This window comes from Melospiza georgiana, chromosome 1, assembly GCF_028018845.1.
Source record: "Melospiza georgiana isolate bMelGeo1 chromosome 1, bMelGeo1.pri, whole genome shotgun sequence".
NCBI classification, from domain to species: Eukaryota; Metazoa; Chordata; class Aves; order Passeriformes; family Passerellidae; genus Melospiza; species Melospiza georgiana.
This window is the reverse complement of record NC_080430.1, coordinates 125,401,836-125,423,165: the sequence shown is the minus strand read 5'-3', so window position 1 is coordinate 125,423,165 and position 21,330 is coordinate 125,401,836. Positions and strand designations below refer to the sequence as shown.

Genomic DNA, 21,330 nt, shown 5'->3' with positions numbered 1-21,330 from the left:
TCTACTAAGATATTTAATACCCTGTTTTATTCCAAGCCTTTTGAACTGCACATGAAAATTTTTGCATTTTGAATTCACCAAGAAAAGCACATCTTTCTACATGTTTGCCTTATAGAATTTGGGGGTCTTCCAGGCTGAAACACCTTCCTGAGCCATCCACCATTCTTTCTCAATCCTTTCAGATTCCACAAAATGATTTTGAGGGGGAAGAGAGCAGGAGGGTGGGGGGGAAAGGGTGCAGACGACAAACTGTGCAGAAACCGTCCATCTTTCGCTTCTGAGCCCATGCCAAGAGCCTGGGGTAACCCTTGACCGGAGACAGAGCCCTCTTGGCAGTCCCGCCTTCCACAACCGCTCCAAGGGCAGCTGAGGGAGCGAAAGGGCAGCGCATCAGCTTTCAAGCTAAGCCGCTCCCCTCTGAAAAAGACACTCCACAACACGCAGTGATTTTTTTTTCTTTTTTTTTTTCTCTTTTTTTTTTTTTTTTTTAAGGATATCCTCCCCGCGGATGAGCGGCTCTTTCCACGCGTAGTGCCAAGATCCATCCTTCCCTCCCCGGCCGCACACACGGCACTCGCTGGGCGTGTAGCCGGGGCTCTATGTAACCCCGGGCGGCGCAGCCCGGCCCGCCACAGCCGCTCTCGGGGATGCCGCCCGCCCCGGGGGCCGCGCCGCCGCCCCTGCCCGCCGCCGGCCCCCGGGCAGCACCGCCGCGGCGGAGCAGAAAGTGAAAGTGCGGCGGCCGGCGGAGCCCCATGGGAAAGGCGAAGCGCGGCCGTCCCGCCGCCGCTCCGGACAGCGCCGCGGTGCCCCCGGGCGGGCGGGCGCCGGGGGGCTGCTGAGCCCGGCCCGGCCCGGCCCCTGCCGGCCCCTGCGCGGCGCTCCGCGGGCTGCGGCCGTCATGGCCCACGCGGCGCCGCCACCATGACCGCGGACCCGTCGGCGCAGCTCCCCGACAGCCTCCGCACGGACCATGTTCCATGGTAAGGAGCGCGCCCCGCACCGCCCCGCCCCGCTCCGCTCCGCAGGAGGCGCCCGCCTCACCTGCCCCCGGGCCGGCCGCGCTCCGCTCCGCGCCCCGGCCGCGCTGGCTGCTCACCTGCTCCGCTGCCTCCGAGCCGGCCCGCCCGCTCTGCCGGCGCGGTGCTTCCCGGTGCCTTTTAAACCCTTGGTGACGGCTGGGGAAATTCCCGGTTTTGCTTTTTTTTTCTCTTTTCCCCGTAGAATGAAAGTAAAAGAGTCCGGTTCCCATCACGCCTGCTGCCGGGAAGGGCGGCTCGGGAGTGGCAGAGGCAGCGGGGCAGCGTGGGGCGGGGGAGCTTGCGGGAGGCACCGCTCGGCGCCGGTCCGCGCTGCTCCCACCGCCCTTCCCGTGGGCACCTGTCTTTCCATGGGCACCTCCTTTCCCGTGGGCACCTGCTTTTCCATGGGCACCTCCTTTCCCGTGGGCACCTGCCTGCCGTGGGCACCTCCTTTCGCGTGGGCAGCTGCAGCCCCGCGGGTGCCCGGGGAGCAGGTGCGGCGCAGCGCCGGGGGTGCCTCGCCCCCGGGCGGGAGGGAGCGCTCGCCGCTCGCCCCTCCGCACGGGTGCAGCGGGACGAGGAGGGAAAAGAACGGCAGTGACCCGTCCCGTTCCCCGCGGGAATTGCGGGCTGCGGAGAGGGGAAGGGGGCAGAGGGAACGGCCCCCGCCGAGACTGGGGTTGTGAGACACAGGGGCTGCTGCGAGGATCCCGCTGGGTGCCGCCGAGGACGTGCCCCCGGGTATATGCACAGGAGGGTGTTTTAAGGTTAAAAAGCCAAGAGGTTTTGGGGGTTTTTTGTTTCCTTTTTTTTTTTTTTTTTTTTTTTTTTTTTATATGTGGAAATACTGGAAAACTAGCTCTTCCTGGATTTTCTAGGAGAATTTTTGGGGCTTTCCAGCTATGACTTTTGAGTTTCTGGGAGTTTACTGGAAAAATGGGTTATTACCAGTAATGCTGTCTTTCTATTGAATTGCTGGCCATATGGAACGCCATAAACTCCCATTCTTTCGAAGTTACCCAACTTCAAGAAAATCCCTTTCAATTTTCAGTCTAGATCTCATAGAATTTTTTTATGACACATGTCTAATATTTTTTCCAGAGGACTCATTTAGGAATGTCTGAAAAATTTTGATTACCATCCTGCAGTGGCTCAAGGGACCTTATGAGTGTGCAACATGTGATCTACTTTTATTCTGTAATTTCCTCATTTAAAAAAGATTGGTGATCTGTACAGTATCTTGTCTCTTATCTGTACTTGTTGCTGGGCAAGCCAAGTTTAAAGTGATGGAGTCAGATTGTTTTAATTTAGAGGATTGCTATTTTCGTCCCTTCAAGTATGTTTGTGAAGCAGCATATCCAAATTGTTTGTATTACCCTACTGGTGAACAAGCATTGCAGTTCATCTTTTGCACTGGAATCAAGAGGTGCAATGGGAGATTAGAAAAATGTTGCCCTATTGTTGAGTTCTTCAATGTTTTTTGTGTCTTTTAAAATACTAAATCTTAGTCCTTCAAACTGTTAAATCATTCAGCAGAGATACAGTTAGCATAGAGATTTACAAAGATAAAGCTCTGTGGAAGTCAGGTGTGTCCACTTGGAGCTTGAAGATCGTAATAGTCACCTTACAGAGTTTTAAAATTTACTACATGTAGCATCCATTTAAGATTCACTTAGCCCATCAGGTTAGATTTCTTGAGACATTAATAGACCTCGGTTGATCAGTATATGAAAAGGTCAGAAAATCTGGTTTTCAACCCATGAAATTTCTGAGAAATTAGAATTTCTCAGGCGGCTTGCTCAAGAATTCTGTGATTCAGCTTGTACGGGTAAAATTTTTCCAGTCCTGTTTCTAGGACAGAGGTGTACATAACCACACGTTCACATGCAATCTGTCAGAAAGAGAAGGCTTCACTAGTCGCTATGCATTCTTCTTTGAGGATTCAGTCTGCTGTGTGTGGTGGGAGCTGGCTGGGATGGGCTGTAAGGGACTGTGTTTCTTTTAATGGCAGTGAGCATGAGGCGTGCCTGTGGTTCTTGCATTTTGCATTGCAGAGGATAAGTGGGTCAATGCAAATTATCGCCAAGTTTCATTGCTGTTTTATTAGTTGCTCAAAATTGCTCTCTGAGGCCATGATTTACTAGTGATGCCCAGGTCCAGAGGTGCCCATCTCTTGAGTGCTGGACTGGCTGTACCCAACAGCCCATCCCTGACAGAGAGGAAGGAAAGCAGCAGCTGGGGCCAGGGCATCCCCTCTTCCTTTCCTGGCTCCTGTCCCACAGCTACTCTGTGTGCAGTTGTTGTTCCTACCCAGTGGTGAAGATGGGCAGAAACACTGCATACTCCTCCAGGAACTTGCTGTGATCTTTGCTAGTCCTCCATCATAAATTTCTACCTTTGTTTTTTCCAAACCTTCAATTTAAGTATTCTCCTAGCCAGACTAGCAATAGGCCAGAGTCCGATTATTCCTGATCATATATTATCATGTACTTGGTCTCCTTCTTTCCCATCACCAGGTGAGTCACCTGCGGCCTCCTGTCAGTTTCTTCAGGCTCTTTTGATGTTTTGGTCTTTTCTCTCTGCCCATCCTCACAGAACTCATAGTTTCCTGGATGTCATGCAAAGACAGAAGACCAGGGGTCAGAGCAAGGGAAAGCAGTCCAGTGCAGGGACAAAGAAAGTAATGGGCAGTGAAGTTTGCTCAAAAAGATTGCAGAAATCTTGTGGAGAAGGTTGTGTTGCTGCTTTATCTCATGTTATGGTCAGTAAGCATGGATTTGTACGTTTGGTCAGCCTGAAAATGTGTTTAAACACGCTTTTGTTATGGAGGTGTGTTCATGGGGATTTGTAGAAGTTGTCAAAGGAAAAATGGACAGTCAAGATACAGCTGCAGGTTAAGACACTTGAATGTCTAAACATAATATGATTAAACACTCCTCTACTGTGTCCAATGTGGCTACGGTCAAATAAAATACCATGTGAATTCAGTCAATCCTGAGGATGAATTCAGCCCAAGCAGTCACCAAGTAGCTGGTCAGCTCAATAGCTGTAGGCTCTTATCTTTCACCATGACATTTTCTGAAAAATTCCTTCGCTAGGTTTTTTCTCCTGAGAAGCTGAGAAGCCTCAGAAAAGAAATGTAAACAATAATTATCTGATTGCTTGGAATGTGTTCTGGAGGTGGCTTACCAACAGGTGCATCTTTGATTGGTTCCATGTGAATTGATTTTAATTAATGACCAGTCCCAGTCCAGCTGTGTTGGACACTCTGGTCAGTCATGGGTTTTTCTTATTCATTCTTGTCTAACCTTCTGACATCTCCTTTCTCTTTCTTTAGTATAGTTTTAGTATATAATTTCTTTTAATATAGTATAATATAAAATAATAAAATAATAAATCAGCCTTCTGAGAACTTGGAGTCAAATTCTCATCTCTCACCTCATCCTGGGGACCCTCAACAACGCCACAACACTTATCCACACTGGCTGAATCATGTTGTGGTATGGGGGAGTTTAGACACCCAAAAAGTATCTTAATCTGGAGATGAATCCTTCCCTCTAGCAAGGCACAAGTCATTTGGTTGTACAAAGATCCCTTTTAAACTATTTTAACAGATTACAGAATGTATTTGTTAATACAGCACACAGTCTGTGACATTAACTAACATGTACCTTACTGTTCTTACAATCCAGCCTTTTTTAGATCTACCTTACCAGTTCTGCCACTGCTCCTTGTTCTGTCTCCAGTGAATGCATCTACTTGTGCAATGGGAAATAAAACAACAGAAATCCGTGTGAAGTATGAGAATATACTAAGTCACGACATCAATGAGCTGGTAGGTAGCAGCTCTTGGGCTTCCAAAACATGCTGATTATTTTTAGATGCTAACAATTATTAATAAAAGCTCTAATGTTAAAACATGATAAAAGACCAATTTAAAGTCACACATTATGCTGGAATGGTGGTTTTATTTGAGGAGGTGCAACAATTCAGTCTCTTTAAAATCTCTGAAATCTGTGGATAGTGCCTATTTGCATGTACAAATACTGTGATACAGTTTTTTGTGCCTGTGCTTTATGTACAGACACATATACTATTTGGCCATACATCATATATATGATTAGAAAGTACTTTTTTCTAAAGTAATTTCATTACTACTTCTCTTTATATGATTTTATCAAGAGAAGAAAGCATTACAGCTGTAATTTGTTCTACTACTTAGAGTTCTTGACTGAAGTTTTATGTTGTCCATTGAATACAAATGCACAGTGGCATAAAATTCATATGACAGTAAAAGTTTGTTTGTGTCCTAATAGGTTTCTTTGTACCTATTAATATATCTTATTTAGCCAAAACAAATTATCTTTTCTAGATAGCAGCAGAGAAGAGCTTAACATTCTCATGTGTAAATCTCCTCCATTATGGCTTTATCAGCCACATTTATTATAGCTTTGCAAAATAGTTTCTTAACAGTTTACCAGTCCATGCCCAAAATTTACCTTCCAATTCTTCCTCATGAATTATTAGCAATTAAATTAATCTGTCAAGAACACTTCTATGGGGGAACACTTAAAACAGTTGTATTAGTAGAGGCATTCCCACAGAAAATGTGATTTTCCTGACAGATTGTCACTAAATGAGAATTCACCATACTGTTGCAGTCTTAAATCAAGATCTATTTGCATGAAATACAAATAATATGCAACCTTTTTCCAAGGGAAAAATCAGGAATTATTGCATTTCTTCACACTTAGGAACTACCACCATCCTTCAGAGCATTATGGCAGTGGTCTCCAACCCAAGACACATCAACCCTCATCTGGAAACAAAATACCTTTAGGGTCAAGGAATGATCTTTTAACATTTTGATCATGTTATGTTGGTTGAGATTATGAAGAGAGAAAGGTATTTCTCTGCAGATAAATGACTTTATCCTGAATGAGGCATCAAATTTAGAGAGAATATTAATGGCCATATTAGAATAGAGGAGTATTCCCTTTAGTTTGCTGTTATATTTCTGACAAAGACAAGTATTCCCTAGAGAACAAAACCAAACTCTCTTGGTGAGCAGTTAGAAGATAGCTGACCTGTAAGAGGAAAGGATACGAAGGAATAACATCCTCTGGGAAGCAGATCCTGGTGCCTTCTGGTGCTGGGGATCCATGAGGTGCATCCCAGCCCTGCTCAGGGAGGCTGGGGGACTCTCCTGGCCTGGATGGGGCAATGCCTTGCCACTGTCCTATTGTAGGATGGAGCTTGATGTTATATATCAAAATAAATACATAAATAAAACCTTAATGAATTAATATTTGTGAAAACTAATGGGAATGTACTGAGCTCTGAAGCTTTTACTTCCTAGAAGACATACACAAGCAACTACTATGTAAGTTTCTTAATTTTTTCTGCCTTTACTTTTCACTGTTTAAGAGAAATTAAGAGTTGTTTCCAGCAACTGCAGAGCCAAAGTCAGTAGGTTTCAGTTCCTCAGCCAGATGTTTGGAGCAGCTGTGGGTTTACTGCAGAGCAGGATAGTGAGTCATATACTAGATCTCTGTAACGTAATTAAATTTTCACTAATGCCTTTTCTGAGCTCAGGATTTCCCTTAGGTTGGTTTAGACACAGCCAATGAACTACCTTCAGATGTGGTTACTGTACATTATACTAAAGGTGATCTGAGGAAGCTAGAGAGGATGGGAAAATCTCATGGAGTTAGCAAATAAAGTGACAGATCTCTGTTGTGGTGCAAGAAAAGATGTGCATTAGCTTCCTGATGTTTGTGGTTTGGGCTTTTTTAATTTGGTTTTGCTGTTTTGTGGTTTTTCCTTTGTCAGTGAATATTTGATTCCCTAAATTCTTGGTTTTAAAAATGCATTTTGGATAAAGTTCTGTTTATCTTGGGTGACCTTCTGAAATTCAGGCAATTTCTGCAGAAAAACTTTAGGAATTAACTGTCTGATGTGCTCATACGCATGGCTAAGTGAAGAGATCTAAAACAATACTGTTGTGAGCTGCCTTTTTTAAAGCCCTTTGGCTTAACTAGAATGTCTCGATACAGGCTGAAGACAAAGTTTCTATTGAGTTGACTTCCATTGTCATCTTGATGACAAGTGTGAAAGTGGAACAAAAAACTACAAGAGAGGATGAAGTGTTGATAAAATATTATAATCAGGCAAAAGACCATGTGATGTTGCTTAGGCCATCTTCTGTTATTACATATACAAAGTGGGTGCTGCCATCTGTTTAGAGCTGAGACATGTATTTATTGAGACAAACATTGACAAACACTGTATTCAATGCTACAATTCAATTGTAAGATTTAAACAGTGCTCTGTGTTTCAAAATTTCCAAAGAACAAAGCAATTTGATAGAATGTGAAGATTTAAATTGAACAGATTTGTGTCCATTTCTGGGCTCCCCAGTATGAGAGAAATAGGGAGCTACTGGAGAGAGTCCAGCAAAGGGTCATGAAGATGCTGAAGGGACTGGAGCATCCCTCTGATGAGGAAAGCTGAGAGAGCTGGGGCTGTTCAGCCTGGAGAAGAGAAGGCTCACAGGGATTTCATCAATGTCTAGAAATACCTCAAGTGAGAGGGCAAAGAGTGCAGAGCCAGGCTGTTATCAACAGTGCCCAGTGATGGGCCCAGGGGCAGTGGGCACACACCAGCACACAGGAGGTTCCTTCTGAACATCAGGAAAGAGCTTTTTACTGTCAGGGTGACTGAGCACTGACACAATACTTCCATGTCTAAACATATATGATATTTTACAGGTAAATATGTCTGCAGAGAATTATGACTGGTGCTGCAAGAAGAAAAAATATGAAAATATCAAAGTGTTTTTCTGCAATGATACTGAGGTAAAATTTAACTTTTCAGAATGTAGAGAATACAAGCCCAAGTGAGTTCTTTTTACAGTCCAGGATAAAAGAGGGTAATAGGGTAGTATTTGGTTTTAAAAGTCAAATCACAGTATTCAGGATGGTTTGTTTTTTGAATCTGGAATTATATGTGTTGAGTAAATTGATATTTTAAACATTTAAATATTAAGCAATTCCATATTCAAGAAATATGGGGTTTTATTCCCTACTATGAAGACTCTTCTATATTTTTTAAACAAAATAGATACTTTTCTTTTTACCAATGGAAGTAAATATTACAATTTCCCAATCTCTTTTTTAAATTTTTTTACAGAAAGTTTTATTAGCTAAACTTTTCACTTCAGACCTGAAAGCTTTACAATAGTAGTTTGGGCAGATCTCAAATGCCAGAAAGCACAATTGTCAGCTGTTGCTACAGATGTTTTCATGACTTGGTAAAAGGACTGGCTGCATAAATTATTTGTTTTCCTAACTGCATCAATTGATTTGATTACAGCTGTGATTTCTCCCTAACATACTTATGCTACTATTATTACTACTAAAAGTTGCTGCTTTAAATATCTCAAAAAGATGGCAGGTAAGTCAGATTACTTATGTATTTTATTGAAAAAGATGTATACTATGAAAACAAGAGAAACCAATAGTAATTGATGGAGAGTTTGGGGTTTTTTAAAGATGGACCAACATTACAAATAATTCATGGTGCACAAACTTTTCAGGACATATTTTCCTTGCTCTCTTGACAGGAAATAGAATCACTACAGAGCATGGCGTGCAACATGCTCAGGTTCTTTTATAAGCAGAGGATCAACAAAGCCTTTAGACAGAAAGCAGCATTTGTCTCATGTGGGACATTACAAGTTCTACAGTGTAAATGTGAAAGACGTAAAAAAGAAAAGGTGAGTTGTACTCTACTTTAGTGAGTAATAGTTTAACTACTTGCCTTATTTTCTAGAGCTCTTCAACACAGACTGCTCTTCAACACATCTGCCTCTAAAAGATACAACCATCTTGCACATGTTCCATGCCAAAGGAAGTTTCCTCTGTATATTTGTCTTGTAATAGACATTAAGCCCAGTGCAAAGACTCAGAAAATCATCTGGAGGTCTATGGTGAAGATACCTGCTCTGGTCCCGTGGTGAACTGAATTTCACTAACTAATTCTCCAGTGAGAGACAAGGACCAGACCTGTGAAAAGAAGGCATTTAAACTCTCTGGAGTATTGTCAGAGTTGTAACTTCTCACTAACTCTAAGAGTAATGTTTAATTGGGTTTCTCTCAACAAACAATTAGGGTGAGATTCTCTCTTTTCTGTAATATCTTTGGTCTTTATTTTAACCACAATCTCTCAAATTCAACAAGAACAATTGGGTATGATAATATTTAGGTTTTTAGTCTTTGGCAGAATCTTCTTTTTGAGGTGCTACTTAAATGTAGCACAGTGTTCTACCGACTGCTGTAGCAAAGGAAGAATGTTCTTTTAAGTGTGGCTCAGTGTTACCTATTGAACACAAAAATATTAACCAGCATCAAAAAGTCTCCTCATAGGCACCAAAAATATAATGTTTAATCAGATGGATTGAAGGCTTCATTTAGCTTTTTACTTTTCTCTTTGAAGTAGAGAGACACCCTGGGACACGATCTTCAAAGAAATGTTGGTGTTTATATTTTGCTTTGTCACCTCTGGTGAATCCAACATTTGCCTTACTTTAAAGGTATCCCAGTCAAGTCACAGAAGTCAGTGTCACCCTTGCAACTTCTGCCTAACCTTATGGATTCCTGCTTTTATTTAAATATTTAATTTTAATTAAAGTAATTTAGAAAAAAAATATGAGCAGTCATTGAATATGAACAAGAACTACAGTAGTTTTGTCTGGCTGAGATCTTGAACATTAGAGCACAGCATCAGCCCCAGGAACTGTTCTGTCTTGTTCCATTGGTCTTGACACATACAGTCAAAGTTTAGCTCACAAATTAATTTTCTCAGTCTTTCAGACAATGGAGGATAAATTTTAATCTGTGATGGAGGATGTACATGTTCTCGGTTGGACACGCTTGTTTCAGATGTCCTTATTTGCTCTGAGTTAAAGCCACATTCTCACAGTCCCATGGGCAGGGTCTCTCCAGTATTCAGGTGTAAAGCAATTGGTTTGCTTTGAAAGGTGGCTACAAAAAAAGAATAAGCAGTTCTCAGATAACAATTCAATCTGTTCTCTTTCAGGTTTGCTCAGATGTATTTAGTTTAGAAGATACAGAGACAGGTGAACAGTCCAAAAAGAAATGTAACCAAGAAGTTTGTGAACTGAAAGAAAATATATCTAGCCTTCGATCCTGCTGGAATAAATTTGAAAAAATAATTTCCAGGTGATTCCAGGTGCATCCTGCTCTTTTCTTTCAAAGTGGCATTACTTGGTACCTTTGCATTTTATATGCATTCTTCAAGTAAACTTGCTCGCTTATATGAACACTTTATGCCAGAATTCTGATGGGAGGCTACTGTACCTTGTTCCTGGAGATGACAGAAACAGAAATGGCTGAACCAAGCTGCTGAAGTCCGAGAAGTGGAAATAGAAGACCAGCATTTAAAAAAAAGAACTCTGCAGAAGTCTGTGTCCACCTTTTGTGCTCTGGAAACTACCCTGAATTTTCTGATTCTTCGAGTAACTTTATAGTACTGTCATATGAAAGCAGCCACTTACATGTCTACTGGATTTTACAAAAAAATCATGGAATCTGCAGGTGAAGAAAAAAAGAGTATGAAAAAATAGCTGGTTTCTTTATATCTATGCAAAACACACCAAGGACCAAAAGTAACAATTTACCAAAGCAGCAGATTATCTTGGATATGTTCTCCTGACACAGAAGTGGTTTTGGTGTGGGTCCGATGAGTCTGCTAACTGATTTGGGTTTGGAAAAACAGGGAAAAAGTTAGCTTTTTGAAAAACTGAAGAAGAGTACTGATTTTTGAGAGATGCAGCATGCCTCTGCTGGCTGAAGCACAGGCAAGACTGAATCCTGTGGAAGAAGAAAAAGATGCCTGAATGTAAGTTGTTCAGTTGACTGGAAACAGCACTACACTCATTCATTTTATCAACCCAGTGTTAGCTGCAGGAGGAGCTAGAATTCCTTAGCTTCAGATTGTGATTTCTTATATGCAAATATTTTATGTAACATGTTTTAAGATGTTAGGCAAACATGACTTAAAATATGTGAATATTGTCAGAGAATAATATATTGGCATTTAACTAATAAAGTGCTCATATTTTATTTTGAATAAATAGAAGTATTTTTATAGTTATTACACTTTTGCAGTTTCTTACTTTGATATAACTCCTTTGGTAATAAAATATTTGTCTACTATGAAATTGGGCTGTTCACTTTTTGACTACCATTACTCGTTTTTTAGGTTTTATTCAGAGATAGTCAGTCATTTGAAGCCCAGCTTCAAATTCTCATCCTGAAATACCCATTTCTTAGCTGCTTGTAACCTGCCCAGTTTAGGTAAACATTTTCATACCTGCCTTGGACTGAATACTTCAGGAAAGCTTTAGTTTAGTCAGCCTGTTGTTTCCTGGTTTGAAGTAAACTAACATAAATTGTTCTATCCGTGCTAAAAGAATTTTTCTATAAAACTACTCTGTAAAAATGTTGGTATTCAGAACAAGCACCCTAAAAACCAGTAGGATGTGCTTCACAGACATGTTTGCTCAGTTGATTGTAAACAGCACTAGTTTACGTATTTTACTGGAATAAGATTGCTGTACTGAATCTGAGAGGGAAGAGGTTAAGAGCAAAGCATGCCACGCTTTCCTGAAATACACCCTCTCCAACCCCCCATGTATTTATGGTGACGATGAGGCAGGAGTGGTAGCTTTGTAAACTGTGACTGAGAATTTCACATATCCTCTAGCTCTTTGTATAAGAGATAGCAACTTGCTCCAAACACCTTAAAAAACTGAAACCAACCCCAACCCATAAATCTTTAATGGAACAGGGAAACATTTCCCAGTATCAACTGCAGATAAAGAGAATGTAACCACAATTGTAAGGACTTCACTGGAAATCCTTTCTTCTGAAAGAGGACCCAGGAGACTGTGGATTCAGTTGGTCTCCGAGACTGAAGAACAGTTGTTTTGCTATTTTTTTGGAAATTCAACAACAGCTGAAAGCCAGCACTTATTTCCTAATCACCATTTGGCAAGCAAAGAGCAGTGTGAGTTAAAACAAAAATACACGGATGCAGTATTAGCTACTACAAAACTGAAAGGTCAGTCAGTTTAAGTTACTTAAGCAGCAGTCCACAACTTAAGTCTTGAGAGAAATAAAGCAATTCCAGGACTACCCTGGGCCAAAGACCAAGGGTAGATCCAGAGCAGAAATTTAAATGAAGTGATTATGAAATTGTGGATTTCTTCTGATTACTTCTCTTAATGAATATCCTGCCTGATTTTTGTTGCCAAATTTCCTGTTGTCACCACTTACACATTAACTGCTAAATGCATTGATTTGTGCTCTTTGATTTGTTCCTTCAATTTGAGAACTTCCTCAGGTTTCCTGAACTTACAAATGTGGCACTAAAGCGCTTTTCAGCAACTGGCAAAGGAATGAAAACTGTGCATGGTATCATCACCATCATGCCTACCTCCCTGCCACCTTCACTTATGCATTTAGTTACTTATTTGGCCACAGAAAAGAAATGATTTTGAAGTACATGGAATTTATGGGAAAGTGTCAAGGATAAAAATAGAGGTATTTAAATGGAAAGGATTTTCACAATGTTGTTGCAAGAGGTTCAGGTTTGAGACCATCTAAAGAACCTGCACAAGTCCATGGGACCTGATGTAATATACCTGTGGGTTCTAAGGGAACTGGCAGAGGAAGTGTCCAAGTCACTATCCATGATATTCGAGAAGTCATGGCACCCCAGTCCCTTTGGATGGCATCCTGTCCTTCAGCTTGCTCAGGGTGCACTCAGTCTCACTGTGTCATTGATGAAGATACTGAAAGAGCACCAAAACAAGAGTTTTAAAACAAGAGTCCTGAGGGACAGCACTCGATACCAGCCTCCACCTGGACATAGACACATTGACCACAACTTTCCAGCTGAATCCATTCAGTCAGTTCCTTTTCCACTGAATAGTCTACCCTTCAAATCTATATCTCTACAAGTACATTAAAGAGCTCAGTAGAAGGAAGTTTCCCCTAAAAAAAGAATGATAAGAGGCATTGATCTCTATTCATCCATATTTAGCCAAAAAAAAAAAGGCAATCCAAACCCTTATTGAAATTTTTGCTCACATAAATGAACTTCTCAAGAAAAATATAAACAACTTTCCTTTTTTTCTTAATAATTTCATCAATACAACAGTGCTCTAATGTCATGAAGGAGAACAAACCCAGATCAAGCTAACTATCCCTTACAGTTTTATTATTAAGAAGAAGAAAAAAAAAGAAATACTAAAGATGTCACAGTGATGGGCTCTACATAAAGTAAATTCTCAGTATAGCTGGGGAAATAGAGGAGATAGAGGGTTAACTTTATATAAGCAGATCACACTGATTAAAATATCTGGTATGTTTTTCAAGGTGACTTAGGAATTCAAATCTCACTCAATTAAAACCCCTATTCTTTTGGTACCTGAGATCAGACATCACAATACAATTGAAATTATATTACCTACCTGTATGCTATGTTATAGAAGATAATTTTACATTTCACTACAAAAAATTGCACATCACAAGAAGCTTTATTGGCATATTTGCTTTATTGTTAACAAGTGCCAAATCAGCATTAGGTGGTGATTTACATTTATTAATTCAAACAGAACTGACACTTTAAAATAAACATAATATAAAAAGTAAGAGGCAAACAAATCAAGGAATGCTGGCAAAAAAAACACCTCACTGGATGGTCGCAAACAAATATCCCATGTACTGAGGGGCAAGGCAAACATAATAAATGCAATGGTGAAAAAATTAATCACGTCCAACACATGAATGAACACACAATTTAAAAACACAGAACATGAATAAATAGACTTATGAAGAGAAACATTTATGTGTCATATGAAGGATGAACACCAAGAGTTAAAGCAATCAAATAAAGTAGGTTTTGTAACAGTTGTACTGTACTCAGCACTTTACAGATCCCACCCAAATCCATTCATGGTTCTGCCAGAAAGCCAAACTGAAATACAGAACTATGGTAAACCATGCACTTCTGTTTGGAACGTGCATTCACGTTCAGTGGGTTCAGTATTCAGCCATATTAAACTGAGCATTTGATTTGCTGACTAAAATGTTTAAATTAGGAAAATATAATTTCCCTATTGATTATTTTTGTTAAGAACGAACACTTATTAAGAGAAAATATGAGGAAGCTGCTTTCTGGCAAGATGAAGTAGAATGGGACTGAATAGGATCCTCCAGAAATGTATATTATTCTGGACTGATGTAACATCAGAAAACCAAACCCAAAACAAAATAAAAAATGAACTAGTATGCAAGAGTAATCTCTTATACTATGAATACTGGAACAAAAATATCAACCAAGTAACTACTGAATTCAGCTAATGAAGTCTTTTACCTAACACTTCTTCCAACAACACAATTAGGTCACTCAAACCTTACTTAGCAAGATGGAAAAAAAACAACCAAACCAACCAGCAACAAAACAATCACAAGTTAGAATAAGCTGTACTTGAAAGGCAATTAAACTATTTTCACCAGTCACTGAAACAAATTTTACCACAGATGAAAATTCCACCTTCTCATACAACCCATTTAACTATTCATAGCTTAGTCAAACTGGATAGAAATAAAATTGAAAAAAGTGCTCTTACTAAACACAATTTCTTCAGCCAAGATTAAAAACACTCGTAACAGGTTTGTTCTTTGCAGATATACAAAGTCTATGTGATGGAAACTAGCACTTCTTGTGACCTTTGTAATACATAGACAATACCATTCTATTTTATATGCAGACTGTTTACACAGTCTACATCAGTGTGCATGTATCTTGTTTATTTGAAGTACTGCAGTCATACCTCCTCCCTTCCGCTGACTCGGTAAGCAGGCATCACGGAAACGCTCTCCCTGCATTTCAGTCACCAGCTCTCAGCTGTGATGGTGAATTAGGAGCTAGTCCCTTGCAGATGGCAGAGCACTTCCATGATGCATAAAGCCTGGGTCAGGTGTTACAATACACCCTGTGCCTTGCCCTGCTGTGAAGGCACAGGATGTGTGTTGGAGCAGCCGCTGCCCCAACACGCGGGAGAGGCTCAGAGCTGGAGCACCAAGGAGAGCTGCCCGTGCCTGACCCCCTCCCAGCTAGGAAACGCTCAGGTGGAGCTTTCCCCCTCCCTCCAGTCTCTTTGGCAAATTTGAAAAATTCTGCCTGTATGTCATTTCATAGTTAAAACCTGAAATGGGGGTGAAGCACTTCCCTGTGCCCACCTCCCTGCAGTGGTGTGTAATTATTCATATAAACACATATTTTAATTACTGTATATTTGGAGATTCCAGTTCTGAAACTACCTAGGTTGTGGGCATCATGCATAAATATAAGCCAGTGTAAGGTACATTATATAGCAATCAAGCTTTATGCTATGCTGTTTTTACTACTGAAGCTGGCATTTTTCATAACTCCATTGCATTTTATCAGCATAGTTCCAATGATCCTGCACTACTTCCTGGCTCAGAGAGGTCCTTCATAAAAGAGAAAATCACAAAAGTAGAATGGGAATGCAAACTCCCTCAAGCCAAACACCAAAAGCAGCCTCTTCTTGTTTCTATAAATGGAATTTTACTGTTGACCTTTTACCCCCCCACCTTCTTTAAAGAATGGAAGAACCTTAGTAAGAACATTAGGAAGATAAAATGGCAGACAGTAAATCTGTCATAAGGTTATACACTGGTATGGGAATCATCACAACGATTGCATCACTATATTTCACTATAAACAGACAGTGCATAGTTCATGTTTTTTCCTCCCATGAAAACCAAGGCATTAGGGTGTAGAGAAGACTAGGGCAAGAGGGTTTGGATGTAGATCACCAATAAATTAAATTTGGGAACTTCCTGACACATGTAATATACTAAAGATTGAAAATTCAGTCCAACTCCCTGAATTTTTTTTTCTTTAAATATAACAAATTTGTTTCCCACATTCAGTTCTTTGGGGATGTAATGAAAACCAATCCACTGTATGGTACAAACATCCACTGAGATGAAATTACACCGATCTGTGCTGATACCTTGAGTAATACAGGCTAGGGTCTGGAACATCGCAGAATTCAGAATACTATGTCATTCAGTAACAAAACCAGTTGATAAACACAAAATATATTGGGTCTTGTAAGTTTTACCATACAGCACCAAACTACACAGTCAAAAAGAATTTCATTATCTGCTTATATTTACTGTGGATTACAATACATACACATTATCCAGTTTTACCATCAATAGTCAATTTTGTTTCATAGACCTTCTTTGTAGGGCCAGATAAAAAGATCAGTCTTAAAAACCTTGTTTTCTGTTCAGGTTAATTCCCTATCTAATCCTCATGATAAATCACATAAGTGTAAATGAAACAAATTATGAGCTACTCAAGTAATTTACTAAATGCTGCATTGAAAGCAAGGAATCTCACAGAAGCTCACAAAGCAGAAAATACAGTAACTGTATGAGTATTGATTTGAAATTAGGAGATCTGCCACATACAATTCAAAGGAGAAAGAGTCAATATGTTTTTTCCTGGAGTTACAATAATCCTGGAAAACCTGAAAGATATTTAGTGCTGTACTAAATATTCCCTTTGTAGAAAGTATTTTTAATAAATGGAAAAATGCATTTTACAGCAGAAATAACTGCAGCTTCATCAGGCAGGAGTAGATTCACTATCTGATCAAACCTGTTCTGGATTGGTATCTTTGCTGTTGGACTCTCAGCTCACAATACACCAGTCTGCAGACCTCCATGGCCCAAGCCCAGGGCAAGATCTCCAAAGCAGGCTTATCTAAGTAAAGAATGTAGAATTCCAGTTTTTTCTAAATACAAACATGAATGTGCCATAATATGGATCCTAGAATCTAAACTCCTAGAAAATAAACTGGCCAGGATTTGTCAGTTCTAAGTATCATTACCAGTCATCCATCCTATCATGCTCAGTAGCCAGTTTACACCAATTGTGAAAAGATTACACTGAATGAAGTATGATTTATTTTAAAAAATGTATAAAAAGTGCAAGATATTCACTGAACTTATTTTAAAACATGAATAGCTTGTGGCCTGCAACAAAACTACATAAAGTCTCTTAAATCACTCACTCTTAGATTGGTATCTGCTTTGAAGATGTTTTTCTTCAATCATGCTTTCTTCCAAATTGGCACCACTGATAACCACAATTTTTGAGAATGTAAGCAAGGACCATAAAACTATCATGGAGCACTATCTTATATTTTATCTAAGTTGTAAAGAAATTATATGAATTGAAACTAATGGTGTTTGTGAGCTGAAAGTACCAGTTTCTAACAAAAAATGTATTTACTATAGGAAAGGCACAGTTAAGTTATTGCAGATTGTTCTGTTACAAATAATGAAGATGGTGCAAGTACTTCAAAGCAAAACTTCACAAAATAAATTACAATATTAAGATACAAGTTAAGTGATTTGGCTTGTGAATGGTTTTATTACTGAATGTGTAATTTACTAATTTACTGAGTAATTAGTAAAAAACCCTACAACTTTGAGTCTCTCCCTTCTTCCCAATGGATTAATGTGAAGTCTATTACTAACTTGAAGAAACTGCTGTTTTGGGATCAGAAATACATAAAATCACCAAAAAAATTAAAATTCAGGTATTGACACATATAGCAGTGAAGCACAGTTACTCCCCTATTCATTCGCATGTGTAAGCTGTGCTATTTTCACAGGAATAAAAATAAAAAAGACTCACTACTTACATCAAGATCTACTGCTCTAATAGCATTCCTTTTTATAGAACTATTATTTTTTTGGTATTGGATACATCAAGAAGGCTGTTTTCAAAATAAGAGTTCAACATTTAGGTAGGATAAGCATAGACTTCGACTTTGGTTGAGGAAATGAGGGAAAAGGAAAAAACTAGGAGGACCTTTGGAAACAGGTCAAAGCACAACACCTTTAGATATGCTAGGCATGGTGGAGCACAGGAGGAGGAAGACAAGTATTTTGAAACAAAAGGAACTTAATAAAATGAACAATAATAAAATTAATAACATATTTTTCCTTATAAATACATAAAAATATTAACACATTTTTACTGAAAAACAGAACATGGAAAGCCACTAAAAGAAAATCTTGCCTTTCTTCTTAGATGCAAAGAGAATTCTCAGGTAGTCTTTCCACTTTGATTCTTTAAAAAATCCTAGGAAGCAACTGGAAAGTCCAATTAGCATATTACTGTTAAAGAGTTTAAAGATCTAAACTTTTTACACTTTTATCTAGGAATTTATAAGGAGTTCCTCATGTTGTTTTCACTTAGAACACAGCATCTAAGTTACTGTCATAGATGAAAGAAATGCCTCCACAGAGAAACTTTTGAAGCCCAAGTTTTTCATGGCTAGTTCCCCACAGGTAAGCATTACCCTACATAAGAGATTTAAAAAATCCTTTGCCTAGTAGGATTTACAAAGAAAAATAGCATTGAACCTCTTCTGCTACCTAGGTTATTTAAAGCATTTTTACCTTACTTTTAAATATTTTCAACAAAGAGTACAGAGTATTTCCTTGAATGGCACAGTTTTAGGTAGCTGCTATTTTATATACAGTATATATCATTGTTTATAAATAACTTTGTAACCAGAAGATTGCACTCAGAAAATTAGGAAGTGATGTTTTGACTTTTTCAGCATGAAGTCTAACTGGGTGGAGTACTCAAGCTTTCCATGCACAGTACATAGCAGATGTTCCAATTTCTTGTTTCTGCTTTAAAGAATGTGTTCACACAGCCATTCTTCGAATTCCACACTCACAGCAGAACTTTGCCCATTCCACTGGATACTTCGTTCCACATTCATGGCAGAACTTGGATAACTGTGCAGGTGAAATTCCTTCGCTGCTTTTTGCACTTCCTCCATTCACTGAGGAAGCGCAGTCTCCATTGTCATACCCAGTTTTCCCATCAGACCTGAAAATTCCCAGATGAAGAACATTCTCTGTTAGTCAGTTCAGTATAACAATGTAAAATTAGTATAATCCTTGCAATGAATATAGTTACTGTTACTGTCATTTTAATTCCATCACTTCCTATAGAGAGTGGTATATTTTATATACAATGCTAGCCAGGCTCCCATACATACCTCCAGATACCCACCTTCCCTGCAAGAAAATAAAAACCACCAGAGTTTGAGGAGCAGGATCAAGTATTTCATTGACTACTTAGATTAACTGGAGTGTTTGAAAACTTAAAACTTAGCTTGTCAAAAAGGAAGACTAAACCAGCAATACAATTTTCATCCTACCTTTTAAAAGGGCAAGACAATTTGTGTGCTTAGCATGCAGATTTAATGCAGTTTCTACTGAAATAATATTTGGTTATTTTTTCAACAGCTCCCAAGCAGTTTTTCACATTTCCAACAGGGAAAATGCACATGACAAATGACAAAGGCGTGCTGTCAGATGATAAACATGCAAAATATATCGAGCACCTTATACAAGACAAATAATAATGATCATCAATTAACTGCAGAGAAGAATACATTCCCTAACCTCTTTTGTGGTAGGAAATCCCCTTTAATGAAGGCTCTATCAATGACAAAGTCCACAAAGTCAAAAGCTACCTTAAGTGAATGTCTGAATTGCTAGTTTTCCTTCTGTTTGTCAAAGCACCCGTGCTCATGGCTCTTGCCACACCAGGAGGGGTTGAAGTCCGGGTTTTTGTTGCGCCTCTAAAGTAGAAGAAATATCTGATGTTTTATACACACACAGAGAAATACATCCAAATATATAGGTAGATATATACACACATATAAAAGGGCATCAATCTACACATTAGTTATCTGTATGAAAAATAACTCATTTCCTACCAGCAGACAACGGAGCTTTGGCACAAACTTGCATGGTTTAAACTGTTATGAAATGAACCTTACAATGACAAGCTAAATGAAACAGTAAGTCCCTTCCTGTTCATTTGTCTTACTTACTAACAGGTAGGTCCTGCATTACTGATTGCTCAGTACATTCTAATGTCTACCTTGACAAATTGTAAGTCACTTTTTAGGACTGGCAGGTCTCTTAGGGAAATAGAGAGCAGATGACTGCGGCTTTTAATAGTTTGAGATCTGTAGAAAGGATACCATATTTTCAATACTTTGTGACCAATATGAAGTGAGTGAACAAGACTTTTTTCTTCTTAGATAATGATGTAAATACTTTTTCTTCAAAGCACAATTATATTTATGAATATAAGTAGAAGGAGAAAGTGTGTCCAGGTGGGCATTAGGGCCTCAATTTTTTCTAAACTGTCACAGTGTTCATGAAGTTGGGATCAATAGTATGACCACACATATATGGAAACTGCTCCCCTCTGGACTCATAAGTATTACGAGAAGTCAGTATACAATGATCAGCATATCCCAAACACTGAGAACATCTTGCTGCTGGCTTTGATGAGTAGAGGAACATCAGAATACCGCAAGGAGCACTAAGAAAAATAAATTGGAAGGGGCATCATTTTATCATTAGTGATCAAGGACAGAAGTTTTCATCATTGCTCAAAAGAACTACAATACACTGGGATTTCTTCTTCTTTGGCAAATTTTCAGACTATGACATCTTGTGCATGACCAAATTTTTCTGTTCTCATTCTTGAACACCAATACATAAATAAAATTTAAGTTGGGACTCACTCAAGGACATTAAAAAAAATTAAAACAAGACTCCATAAAAAAAATTAGTCACCGAGAGACCATTCACCCCCTTCAGATAAACCTAACTGCTCCTTTAAGAATTATAAACTGCCTGGTCTTGATTTGGTTTTCAAACTACATACAAGGAAATGCATTCAACTCCACAAACTTCAAATGCAACGCTGACACAATTAAGGAACATGTAATAACTCCTTAATTATAGACATGCTGCATAAAACATTTCTCCCTTCATATCATGCACATGGAATAAAGATGGCTTTTCAGCTCCTTCTATCACTTCAAACAGTGGAGAAGTGATAAAATAATTAAGCACAAAGGTGGAAACCAGCAACTAAATGCAAGATTATTTAAATAGAAATTATATCTTACTAAAGCATTCAAGTTTAAAAATAATGGCTTCTACTTGTAGCAGGTAGAGTGGAATGATCAAGCATTATGGATCACTGGGCAGAACACTAACCTTCTCCATTAGTTTCCCTGTCTGCCCCCTTATTTTGCAAGGAGATTCTAAAGATGGACCTA

The 21,330-nt window shown here is 39.3% G+C and overlaps 2 protein-coding genes across 2 annotated transcripts in view; one reads left to right on the top strand and one right to left on the bottom strand.

Moving 5' to 3' along the window:
• Positions 1–909: 909 nt before the first annotated feature.
• IL7 (interleukin 7) lies at positions 910–11,265 on the top strand. The gene is made up of 5 exons (XM_058031266.1): positions 910–983; positions 4,715–4,857; positions 7,793–7,879; positions 8,647–8,799; positions 10,122–11,265. The coding sequence occupies exons 1-5, from the start codon at positions 974–976 to the stop codon at positions 10,266–10,268; spliced, it is 540 nt and encodes a 179-aa protein (XP_057887249.1). The 5' UTR covers positions 910–973; the 3' UTR covers positions 10,269–11,265.
• Positions 11,266–13,646: 2,381 nt separating this feature from the next.
• Positions 13,647–21,330, bottom strand: part of ZC2HC1A (zinc finger C2HC-type containing 1A) — a 45,927-nt gene continuing 38,243 nt past the window's right edge. Inside the window, exons 9-10 of the mRNA XM_058025898.1 lie at positions 19,720–19,827; positions 13,647–19,067 (exon numbers count right to left, since the gene is read on the bottom strand). Coding sequence (XP_057881881.1) covers positions 18,881–19,067; positions 19,720–19,827 — 295 coding nt within the window. The 3' untranslated portion in view covers positions 13,647–18,880. The remainder of the gene's footprint in view (positions 19,068–19,719; positions 19,828–21,330) is intronic.